The 13,181-nt window shown below is 39.0% G+C and overlaps 1 protein-coding gene across 3 annotated transcripts in view; it reads right to left on the reverse strand.

The window, feature by feature from the left end:
* The window catches only part of IRAG2 (inositol 1,4,5-triphosphate receptor associated 2), a 118,250-nt gene that overhangs the window by 75,876 nt on the left and 29,193 nt on the right, over positions 1 to 13,181 (reverse strand). For all 3 annotated transcript variants that reach the window (XM_063639596.1, XM_063639597.1, XM_055280346.2), the window contains exons 10-17: positions 12,139 to 12,216; positions 9,011 to 9,067; positions 7,136 to 7,195; positions 6,968 to 7,032; positions 5,376 to 5,475; positions 3,538 to 3,672; positions 2,628 to 2,729; positions 1,180 to 1,343 (exon numbers count right to left, since the gene is read on the reverse strand). In XM_063639596.1, coding sequence (XP_063495666.1) covers positions 1,180 to 1,343; positions 2,628 to 2,729; positions 3,538 to 3,672; positions 5,376 to 5,475; positions 6,968 to 7,032; positions 7,136 to 7,195; positions 9,011 to 9,067; positions 12,139 to 12,216 — 761 coding nt within the window. The remainder of the gene's footprint in view (positions 1 to 1,179; positions 1,344 to 2,627; positions 2,730 to 3,537; positions 3,673 to 5,375; positions 5,476 to 6,967; positions 7,033 to 7,135; positions 7,196 to 9,010; positions 9,068 to 12,138; positions 12,217 to 13,181) is intronic.

Consider the following 13,181-nt stretch of genomic DNA (forward strand, 5'->3'; position numbering starts at 1 on the left):
AGAAGATCATTTTCCTGCGAGTTCCTCTGGTATTCTCTCTCTCTGGTACCTAGTTTCCTTATATTTGGGGGAAATAAAATAGTTTCTTCTGGCTATTTGCTTCAAGTTTACCTCAGTCACTAATTACATTTTAAAATTTTGTTCAAGTGCAATATATACCTATGTTCATTTGCTCATTTGCTCAAAAAGCATTTCTTGGGTAACTGCTAAGTATGGTCCTAGCAGCTATATAAATGGTGGTTAACAAAAGATATAATCGCTGGCCTTACGGTTTCCAGAGTGTAAAAATTTCAAGAATTTCTCCATTATCATAAGAATTGAGGGTAAAGAAAGGGTAAGAGGGTAAGTTATTTTGTATTTGTTATCGTCTATTCCCTATGACTGCATTTAACTGACATTTAGTTGCCCAGTGCCCAACATGATACACTGAGGTCAAACATAAAACCCAATGGGGAGGAGCCAGCAGACCTGGCTTCAAGTTCCAGAGGTTCCATTAATAACTCTCAGGTCTTAGTCAATTCACTTTATCTCTTCATGCCTTAGTCCTCTGTAAAATTGTGAGGTTACCAGAGGATTTCTAAGACTTCTTCTGGTAAAAGATTATATTTCATAATTTCAAATTCCTTCTCTAGGGAAAAAATAACTCATTATACTGGTTTCCACAGATTTTTTTTTTTTTTTTTTTTTTTGAGACAGAGTCTCACTCTGTCACCTAGGCTGGAGTGCAGTGGTGTGATCCTCTGCCTCCCGGGTTCAAGCAATTCTCCTGCCTCAGCCTCCCAAGTAGCTGGGATTATAGGCATGCACCACCACATCCGGCTAATTTTTGTATTTTTAGTAGAGACAGGGTTTCACCATGTTGGCCAGGTTGGTCTCGAACTCCTGACCTCAGGTGATTCGCCCACATTAGCCTCCCAAAGTGCTGGGATTATAGGCGTGAGCCACCGCGCTTGGCTGGTTTCCACAGATTTTATAGTTCATCATTTGCAATTTTGAACATGTAAGTCAATTTCATACTATTTTACAATTCAGAGTTATCAAACAGAATATCTTCTCTGAAAAAAGTATCATCTGAAATCAATGTATACAACTTGCAGAAAGTAAACTGAACGCAGTGGCATGATCATAAACATTTCATGTATATAAAGCATGGATTTTTTATATATAAATGATTATCACCTGGTAAGAAATTCTTTTCTGAAATAAAAATATTCCTGCCTGAATCTCTTCAAAATCGCTATTAATTTGGCAAATTCTTTATCAAGAGATTCTTTGTGGTTTCCCAAGATGTTCAGCATTAATATGCAAAGATCTAGCTTCTCTTCCATGATATTGTTGAATTCCTACAAGAAAAGTCACAAAACAAACCCCAGTACTCCAGTGTTAAACACAGAGAAATGACAGAGGCAATCTAAAAAGCTGTGGACATTCCATCTCAATGGCATACTGGATGCCAAAATTGTATGTCAATGCATACGAATTCTCAATTGTATGTTAATTAATACCAATTCCCAATTGCCCAGAGATTGACTATCCTATTGATTATGTCAATGTAACCAGTATGTATAAAGTACCTATTGTGTCCCTAAAACTGAGCTTTGCTTTCTTTTTCTTAAGTTAGTCCCCTGACAACTTCAGTAGTCATCACAATTGCTTTAGAACAGGATGGGACAAGATAATGCAATAATATCAGTATTTATTGATTATCATATTTACATGTAATCTTAAAAAAATTAGATTGACTGTAATCCCAGCCCTTTGTCGGGCTGAGGTGGGTGGATCACCTGAAGTCAGGAGGTTAAAATCAGCCTGGCCAACATGGTGAAATCCCGTCTGTACTAAAAATACAAAAATTAGCTGGGCATGGTGGCGCATGCATGTAATCCCAGCTACTTGGGAGTCTGAGGCAGGAGAATCACTTGAACTCATGAGGCAGAGGTTGCAGTGAGCCAAGATCACGCCACTGCACTCCAGCTTGGGCAACAGCGAGATTCCATCTCAAAAAAGAAAAAAAATTAGATTGGCAAAGGGGTTGAAATCATATTCCAGAGTTTACTTTTTTTCTTTAGCTTAACTTAAGGGGCTGATGGATGCTAGAAAGTAGCTGGCAGTCCAGAAGTAGAGGTAAATAGGTGAGGGGCAGATGAAAGAGATACCATCTCATATGCTTCCTTTCTAATAAAGCTGGGAATAGCTACCTAAGAAGTTCCTGTTTTTCCAATGTTCTGCAAGTTCCTGAGATAGTAAAACCATCAAAGTCTCAGGAATAAGATTCTTTTACACAATAATCATTCTTTCAAAGTTAGGCAATTTTAACAGGCTAAGGAAAAATCTTAATTTAGACTAGCCAATTCTTACAAGGAGATAAATGCATTTTTTTCATTAAATTATCTTATGTATTATTTGTCTCTCCATCACATCTCACATATCTGCACACTCACTCTCTCTCACATTCTTTCCTCACCCTCACACTCGTACACACCCCTGGACACACAGTCTATACTCATGATCAGACTAAGATAGCAGAAGACTACAATAAAGTCTTAGAAATGGTACTGTATATACTATTACCTGGCTTAACAAAGTAGAAGAAAAACCAGGAAAATCACAAAATATAAAACACTTACAGTAAGCTGCTCCTCCCACTTTTCTTTCACAGTAATTTCTGGATTAGTTACCCACCGTCGAGAGTTTTCAATGAGGGTTGCAATTTTAGAAATTTCTTCGTGCTGAAAAAAGAGTTCCACATCTTCAACTAGCAATTTAGATGAAAGACACATGCTATTATATAATCAGAATCCATTGAGACCAAAGTTCTACTATATAGGTAACTCAGGAAAATACCAGAATACGTTCCTTTGCATCTAATGCCCCCAGTGACTTTCTTTTATTCCAGGATGTTGCCATGTGTATATGCGATATCGTCAGGTGCTCTATACATGTTGAATATATACAGAGGGAATCATTTTCCAGAACAAAACCCATCTTTTTAAATAGAAGAAAACAACCATTTTCACTTATTTGTACCATTCTAAAATGTACCAAAATGTACAAAATATAAAATGTACCAAAATATACCAAACTAAATGCTACCTACTATATGCTAGGCACTATGAAAGGGACTGGCAATACCAGTAGGAAAATGTTGTTCTCTGATTTCTCCAATCATCCAGAGTTTCCAGTGAAAAATCAAAATGGAGAAAGGAATACCAGCCATTAACCAGAAGAAAATTGAAAGAAGGAAACTGTTCAATAGATACCATGTCTTCAGCCCTTTGATACTAAAGATTAGCCCACAGGAAAAAATAACCTCAAGCAATCCATATCTGATGGTCAATCTGTTAGCCCTGATTGACCCAGAACTAAAAGGCCAGCTTCAGAAAGGTTTGAGAAAAACCTTTGCTTTTCAGAGTGTATTAATTTGGGTCTCAGCAGCACACAGATACATTTGGACTCAGCAAACAGGTTGCAGGTCAGTTATCTGCAGATATTCCCAGCCAAAGCAGAACACCACGACACAGGTATGTTATAAGATACCAGCTTCTGAAGCGTGGCTGTGAATTCCACTGCCTTCTGCTCAGGCTGTCTTGGTAACAGCAGCATTTCCTGATCCATCATGGCGTCCAGAGATGACAAGTTGATTACACTGTGCTGCCTTTCAGTTTCAGTGTTCTGAAACAATGATCGAAATGCCCACAATTGACATCTGAATAAAGAACATTCATTATTTTCACTTAACAAAAATGATGCTCATAAGTTGATGTCATTGTCATTGTCATTTGGTTCTTAATAGTCTTGTGGAATTCTCCTACATCCTAAAAAAGCTATTGATATTTTCTCTCTAGGATGGCTGCAATTGAACATTTATTCTGTCTTAAGGAAAACTCATTTATCAATAGATGACATTTACATGCTGATGATATAAACTGTTATGGCTCTAATTTTAACATAAAAATAGGTAAAGAAATATCCAGGGGGAAAAAATTAGTGGAGAAGGGCTGCTCAATCAATCCCACTGAAAACAGGTTGGCTTCTTTTGTCTCCCCTTCCATTCATAAAAGACCATATGATGTTTCACAAAGTACATTCCCTATACTTCTCTCAAAATCTCTGCCTCCTGTCATATTTTAAATATATGACCCAAGCCTTCTTTTTGCTGCGTGTTGAAAAGGTCACAGGACTCTTACTTCGAGATTCTAGTTAGAAGACAAACTTCCCAACTCATCAGTGGGTAAACCTCAGAGCCAGAACTTTGCCGGCTGATAACTCCCCCTGTTTAGAACTATAGAACTTTCTGGGCTGGCATCTTGACATCATTATTATCTCAGAGGACTGAGGATAAAAACACACTGCTGTGGCAGATTTGCCACAGTTTCATTCAGTCTGGCAGTTTGGCTTGGTTTCAAAAACACAGTGAAATGATGAGTATTTGAAACAGAATGTCAGGAAAGCACAGCCCTCAGCAGAATGTCCAGGGCTGCCGGAGATGGCTTCAGATGAAGGCAGCATATGTTGTCCCTGCATCCTTGGCAGAAGCAATTCAAATAGCGTTTGGCCAAAGGCATTCTTTCTCTCCTTTCAAGGTCGCATCACAGCTGTCAACAGGAGAATATTCTGACATATCCATCGTCCATAGATAGGAAGAGACCATCAAATGGTGAAAAGAAAGCATTTTTCTAAATAAAGCATTTCTGAACATAACAAGCACAAAACTGGAAAATACAAAGGAATGAAAATATAGCATAAGGGAGTCAGAACGTCTTTATCCCCGAGAAGGTTTTTAAAATATTTCTTCCCATGTTATAAAGTACTGGGTCTACCAAAAAATGGAAATTGTTTAAACTAATAAATTCATTTTGCCACTTTAAAATTAACCAAAACACATGTAAGAAAATGCTAGTTTCTGTTCAGAATATAATAATGTCATTAATTTGGGTTGATACAATTATAATCTAAAGCAAATAAATTTGGTATTGTTTCTAGGCGTCTTTATTTTTTGATAAATATATTTACTTTGAGGGTTCGGAAAATTCTAAAAAATAACTCATGGATATCTACTGCTACCTTTGGTACCCCAGCCTGGGGAATCAGGGCAGGTAGTCTCTCCTGTCAAGAAAATAAAGATTTCTAAAGTCCCAAAGTCCCTGAATACACACTTCCACAAACCTTCAACCTTGCTGTAGCTTTCGGCCGTAACTCGAAAATGGTCCTTTCTCCCCAAGCTAAGAAACTTTAGACTTGGATTCTAAGAACTATCAGCACATTCTCTCAGTGTCCCTGGTAGTTTTTGGCAAGCTGTGAACCTTCATTAAATCATAAGCTATCACATGGGGTAGTTATCTTTCAAAGCTTTTCATCGTCTTATAATGACCTACCTCTGCAGACTGAGCAAGAGCGAGTTCGTAATGTAAAGACTTCTCTCCTTCAGAGATGATACTGTAACACTCTCCATTAACATTCAACTGGATCCCATTTCTTGAAAAAAACAAAACAAAACAAAAAAACAATAGTCTAGTTAGGTGTGCCTCCAACATTACATTTGAAGTCAACAGAATATAGGGTCCATTTATCGCCAAACAATCAGTCAGCACCCATGTGCCAAGGATTGTATAATGTGCTTGGGAATAGAGAGAGTGGTCAGAAATAGTCTCTGTCCTCCAGGAGCTGCACAGACTGGTGAGCCTAGGAGGTCATACACCAGGCCACATTTTTTAAAAGAATTGGTGCCAACAGTTAAAAATCAGAAAATGTCACTTAAAAATCTGGATTTGTGGCTTTTCTTCCAAAATCAGAAGATGTGGCCAGACTAGGTCCATACAGTTTTGATGTCACAATTAGTTGGAACTAAACAGAGTAACCCCTTTGTCTTTATATCGGTAATGCACTTATCTCCTTTGCCATTTGCATAATGTAGATGCGTGCATATTCCATTAGCTTTACTCATTTTTGTTATCTGAGTGGCTCCTGTGGATCCTGGACTAGCGTATTACTCACATTCAGAAACAAATAATTATCATACAGGATGATGTGTGTTAGGAAAGAGGTGAGAACAAGGTGCCATGCTTACATTCAAAACAATTACTCAGGACAGGCTGGGTGGCTCACACCTGTAATCCCAGCACTTTGAGAGGCCGAGGCAGGCAGATCATGAGGTCAGGAGTCTGAGACCAGCCTGGCCAACATGGTGAAACCCCATCTCTACTAAAAATACAAAAATTAGCCAGGCATGGTGGCATATGCCTGTAGTCCCAGCTTCTTGTGGGGGCTGAGACAGAAGAATTGCTTGAACTCAGGAGGCGGAGGTTGCAGTGGGCCAAGATCGTGCCACTGCACTCCAGCCTGGGTGACAGAGCAAGACTCCACCTCCAAAAAAAAAAAGAAAGAAAGAAAAAAGGGTTACTTAGTTCCAGGGTAAGGGAAAAGCAAGCAAGGGAAAGTCAACACAATGGACTGAATGTTTGCCCGCCATATTTCATATATTGAATTCCTAACCCCAATATGATGGTATTTGGAAATGGAACCCTTGGAAGGTAATTAAGTTATGAGGGTGGAGCCCTCATGAATGGGATTAGTGTCCTTATAAGAACAAGCCAGAGTTAGCTAACTGCCTTTCCTCCATGCTTGTACGAGGATAAGTCAGCAATCTGCAACCTAGTACGGGGCCCTCACTAGAACTCAACCCTGCTGGCACCCTGATCTTGGAGTTCCAGCCTCCAAAACTGTAAGAAATAAATGAGTATTATTGAAGCCACACAGTCTATGGTATTTTGTCATAGCAGCCTGAGCTGTCTAAGACAATCAGGGGTCATAGAAAACTCATAAAGAAGTTCTCATGGAGAAAAATAGAGAAAATATCACATACAAAGGTACACAAGAAAAGAATGTGGCACATATAAAGCTCAATTGGGCCAATAATGTAGGGTAGAGGAACAAGAGAGGAGGCTGGCAAGGGTTGCCCTCTACTTACGTGATGAGTTCCTGTTGCAAGTGCTGTAACTCATCAGCCAGTTTATTTTTTTCCCCTCGTAAATTCTGGAATTGCACACAACATTAGCCTGTACATGTTACTCTAGTGGGGAATTTACATTTAACAAGCCCACCTTGCAAATTGTGAGATTAATAACAACAGGTATACCTCTATAATGCTTCCATATTCTATGATGGTTGATTTAAGTTCTTCTATATATAAGCCTTTCTGAAAAGTAGAAGAGAGAAATAATAGCAAAAAAGTAATGGGTCTACCAAATCATATATATTAGACTATCGATGTGAACCACAGAAGAACTGTAAATGCCCAATCGTCATGCGATTCTACCAGTCTCACTATTTGAAAACTGAACCAGTTGGTGTTTGTGATTAAAAACACACAAGGACAGCTGGGCGTGGTGGCTCACGACTGTAATCCCAACACTTTGGGAGGCCGAGGAGGGCGGATCACCTGAGGTCGGGAGGTCCAGACCAGCCTGACCAACATGGGGAAACCCTGTCTCTACTAAAAATGCAAAATTAGCCAGGCGTTGTGGCGCAGGCCTGTAATCCCAGCTACTAGGGAGGCTGAGGCAGGAGAATCACTTGAATCCAGGAGGTGGAGGTTGCGGTAAGCCAAGATCATGCCATTGCACTCCAGCCTGGGCAACAAGAGTGAAACTCCGTCTCAAACAACACACACACACACACACACACACACACACACACACACGACAAAAAGAGCAATATGTAACTGATGTCAACACAATCTGTGTTTGTCTGACCCAGTGGAATCAAACTCTAAAAGCTGATTCTTAAGCCCAAATCAAAATTATATTTATCATCATGATGTGTTAAGAAAAAAATCAGTCTTGCAAGTAACCAATGAAATTGAGGCATCTGATTTTTTTCAGTTCTAATGATACCTCCTTAAAATCATTGTTTTGTTCTACAAGACCAAAAGGTACAGGTTAGTAAGTACCTGATCTGTAATTTTATCCCGTGGCTAGCATGGTGGCTGGCACATGGGAGATGACCAATCAATACCTGATGAACCCCGAGCAGGAGTGGAGAATGGTAGGAAGACCAGAGTTAGGGAGGAACTGAGTAGCCACTACTATCTCAGTATCATTACATAGAGAACACCCGCAATGAAGACATCACGTTAGGACAATATGCAGTATCCCAGTCAAAGTCCACAGCTAGGCATGTTTCTTTTGAAACTTCAAAATGTGCAGGGAAAAGACGAGTGGCAAGTAACATTCTTTCTTCACTTGCCTGTCTTGGACTGTGGAAGATTATTGACTGAGGCTGTATTCCTTCCTGTGTCTCTTAAAGTTACCGTAACCAGCACCTTTGTAGCTGATATCCTTGGCTACAATCACAGGATACAAGAACAGAATGATATCTATCTATATATCTATCTAATCGATCAATCAAATTAGGTTTCAAATAATTTGGGTATATATTCTTCTTCCACCCTAAAATGAATGGCTGCAGACTCATTTATGTTGTTAGAAATTAAAACAACGTCACCAGTATCTAGCCAGTGACTGGTAGACTAGCACACTAATATTTGTCACATATGTGGATGAACACCACCAGAATTTAAAGAAGATACGTTCAAACTTATTTTATAAAGTACTATAAAGGAAAGTTTCATGACATCATATTAGAATCAGATTTTTTAGGCTGGGCACGGTGGCTCACGCCTGTAATCCCAGCACTTCGGGAGGCTGAGGCAAGTGGATCACCTGAGGTTAGGAGTTCAAGACCAGTCTGGCCAACATGGGGAAACCCCGCCTCTACTAAAAATACAAAAATTAGCTGGTGTGGTGGCAAAACACCTGTAATCCCAGCTACTCAGGGGGCTGAGGCAGGAGAATCACTTGAATCTGGGAGGTGGAGGTTGTAGTGAGCCGAGATCATGCCATTGCACTCCAGCCTGGGCAACAAAGCAAGACTCCATCAAAAAAAAAAAAGAATCAGATTTGGAGAGAGCTAGCCAATTCCATGTGCCTTTGTGGTAAGGAACAATACCAACCTTCTGCAAACTTGTATCTTTATTAAGCAAAGTGTTCTCATATGTGTGTAACTGCATCTGAAAAGAGACGAATTTAGGGAAGGCTGCTGGGACATTGCTTTGGTAAAAGGACAGTACCATAAAATCATTCCAGTAAGGTGTTTCTGAAGCACCTTTAACATACATGTATTTTTCACTTTACAAAGGACTTTCCCTTCCAACTCTAGAGGCAGGAGTCATTGCTCTCACGTTACCAGTGAGGAAACCAAACCCCACACTACCCAGAGACTCACCCACCCAATGTCACACACTATCAATGGCAGAGCTGAGCCTGGAATGCAAGTCTACAGCTCCAGCCAAGTGCCCTTCCCACCATTCCACACTTAATAAGGGAATGTTCAGAATCTTCACTTTTTTGGTGAAAATAAAAAGTCTAGGTAGAACATGAACATAGAGGTTCCATGAGGACACATAGAAGACTCTTCCCCCTTTAAAAAAATAGTTTAGCCTGGTGTGGTGGCACATGCCTGTAGTCTCCGGCACTTGGGAGGCTGAGGCTGGAGGATGGTTTAAGCCCAAGAGTTCGAAGGTGCAGTGAGCTATGATTACACCACTGCACTTCAGCCCAGGCGACAGAGCAAGACTCCCATCTCTAAAACTAAAATTTAAATTAAAAAAAATAATAATAATAAAACATATTGTAACAATGCTTAAGATTTCTTTTAGCTAAGTGAACATAAAGGATATATCAATTTATTCAAATCAAAAGCAAGCTTGTTGGCATATGCTGCTACATATTATAGAATGAATAAATATGTATATCGACTGAATTGAGAACCCGGAAAAATAATCATCATGGTCAGAAGCAGAATCATCACCATAATCTTATACACTGGATATAATCACATCAACATCTGAGTTTATAACAAGCTTGTGGGATAGGTACAAACATCACATCCATTTAGTAGACGCGAAAATTTAGACTTAAAGCTTGCTTGAGGTTATAAAATTTTTCAGTAGAAAAGACAGGATCTGAACCCGTGTCTTCTGGCTCTTTCCACTGGTTTATCACAGTTGTGTTTTGCAAAGACAGCCACTCCTGGTGTAGAATTAATTTTAATGTCTAAGAAGGCTGGGCATGGTGGCTTACAGCTGTAATCCCAATGCTTTGGGAGGCCAAAGTAGGAGGATCACTTGAGGGCAGTAGTTCAAGATCAGCCTGGGCAACATAGCAAGACTTCGTCTACACAAAAAATTTTAAAATAAATTAACTGGGCATGGTGGTATGCATCTATACTCCCAGCTACTTGGAAGTTTGAGAGGGAAGATCACTTGACCCCAAGAGTTCAAGGCTGCAGTGAACTATGATAATGCCACTGCACTACTGCCCAGGTGACAGAGTGAGATCCTGTCTTTAAATTCACTAATTAACTAATTATTTGTTAGTTCATTTTTAAAAAAAATTGATGTTTCAATTATAACTGTTGTTTTACATATATATGCAAACACACACATGAAATGTTCATTTCTGCTAGGAAACAGGAAAACTCTACATATAGATATGAAATTTAACTATATCATTATTTCAGACACATACAACAACAAAATATTTCTCAAATAAGCCATTAGAGATGACAACAAGCATGACACAAATTCACGAATTTACTAGTCATTGTCATCTGTTTCCTGATAAGAATGTATGACAGATAACAAAAATATGTATGAAATATAGACTTTTTAGACATTATCTAGACAAAAAATATTTTTGTAAGGTATAATTTCTTAATTTAATTAGGGATAAATTTTTCCCATCTCTCCTCATTTTTAGCATTAAGAAAGTACATTATCTCAGGTTGAGGTTGGTAAACTACAAAAAAATAAAAATAAAATAAAAAGAAGGTACAATATCTGAAATATTTCCTGATTTAGAAATTCATAAAATCAGATACAATTAAATTAAAAATTGCCATATAACATAAAAAGATAACAAATTTGGGCAAGAATGTAGAGAAATTTGAGCCCTCATGCACTGCTGGTGGAATGTAAAATGGTGCAGCCGCTTTGAACACAGCCTGGCAGTTCCTTAAAAGGTTAAACATAGAAACAAGGCCAGGCACAGTGGTTCACCCGTGTAATCCCAACACTTTGGGAGGCCGAAGCAGGCAGATCACCTGAGGTCAGGAGTTTGAGAACAGCCTGGCCAACATGGTGAAATCCCATCTTTACCAAAAATACAAAAATTAGCAGAGCATGGTGGTGCACGTCTGTAATCCCAGCTACTCAAGAGGCTGAGGCAGGAGGATCCCTTGAATCTGGAGGCAGAGGTTGCAGTGAGCCAAAATCGCACCACTGCACTCCAGCCTGGGCAACAAGAGCAAAACTGTCTCAATAAACAAACAAACAAACATACATAGAAACATCAAGTGACCCAGTAATTTCATTCCTAGATATATACCCAAGAGAAATCAAGACATATGTACACATAGAAATTTGTATACAAATGTTCATAGCAGATGATTCATAATAGCCAGAAAGTGAAAACAGCCTGAACGTCCATCACCTAATGAGTAGACAAACAAAATGTGATATATCCATATAGAATATTATTCAGCCATAAAAAGAGGTAGTAATACATGCTACAACATGGATGAACCTTAAAAACATTATGCTAAGTGAAATCAGCCACACACAAAAGGTAACATATTATATGATTTCATTTATATGAAATGTCCAGAATAGATAAATCTATACAGACAGACAATAGATTAGTGGCTGCTTAGGGTTGGAGAGAGGATGGTGGATGGGGGGTGGTTCCTGTTAAAGGGATTTCTTTCGGGGTGATGAAAATGTTTTAAACTTGATTTTCGTGATGGTTGCACAGCTCTGTAAATGTACCCAAACACACTGACTTGTATGCTTTAAATTGATGAAATTTAAGGCATGTGAATTACATATCAGTAAAGCAGCTGCCAAAAAAAAAAAAAGAAGGAAAAGGAAACTAGCTTTTATATAACTCAAATATTTTGTAGACTACAAGTTTCAGAATTTATAACCAAAGGTTAGTTTGTCAATGAGGCATAGACATTTTCATAAAATGATATTGGTTTGACAGAAAAAATTTTTTTTACCAGTATTTGGGAAGTGCTTACTTGGTGTTCTGTCTCAGTTTTAGACAAGTCTTCAATCTTCTTTTCTAGTCTGTCTATATCCATGATGTTCTTGATATTCTAATGTAAAAGATAGTATTCTTGGATTTAGCACCAAGAAAAATAAAAGATGAGGACAATCAAAGTCCTTTTAGGAGGTGGTATTTCATCATTCTCATTATTGCCTTTTTATCTTCCATTCAACCTCAGCCACTACTCCCATAGTCATAAATTCAAACTTGTTATTACCAGTCACTGCAGCCCCTCCATTACCTTAATTGCAATCATCCCACTCTTCAACAACCACCTCTTGCCTTTCCAGATTACTTCCTCTATACCCACAAATCTTCAGTCCCCCCTGGAACCCGCAATCCATTGATCCGAGCACCTTTTCATTATCCTTCAACTTTCCCATGAACTCAGACCCCTCTTTATTTAGCTTCAGTTCTTCCCTGGGCAATCATTATAATCATTCCCTTCCAAATGCCTGCATTCCCTGCCTAACTCCTGCTTCTTAGCATTTACCTAAATTAGCTTGCCACCCACTCCACGCCAGCACCCTTTCAGATGAACATGTTTAAAGAAAGCGTGAACACAGGTCACACGTTTAATTCATGGCCTTTAACCTCAGCGTTTACTGGTGATCATATCATATCATCCTGGTATATTTATACTGCCTTTTACCTAAATCAGGGGCTGGCAAACTATGCCCAGCCCCCTCACTCCACCCCTAAAGGCCAAATCTAGCTGACCACCTGTTTTTGTAAATAAGGTTTTATCAGAGCACAGCTGTGACCATTCAGGTACATACTGTCTATGACTGTTTTCACAATACAAAGGCAGAGGTAAGTAGTTGACACAAAGGTCATTTTTGTGGCTAGCAAAGCCTAAAAATATTTATAATCAGGCCCTTTACAAAAAATTTTCCAACCCCTAGCTCATTTCATTCCTTCTCTTTCCTCAAATTTCCAGTGCCCCCTGCAACATCCTGTCAGCTGATGACTTTGCTTTGTATTTCACCGAGACACTAGAAACAACCAGAAGAA

This window comes from Symphalangus syndactylus, chromosome 5 (genome assembly GCF_028878055.3).
Source record: "Symphalangus syndactylus isolate Jambi chromosome 5, NHGRI_mSymSyn1-v2.1_pri, whole genome shotgun sequence".
In the NCBI taxonomy this organism is placed as follows: Eukaryota; Metazoa; Chordata; class Mammalia; order Primates; family Hylobatidae; genus Symphalangus; species Symphalangus syndactylus.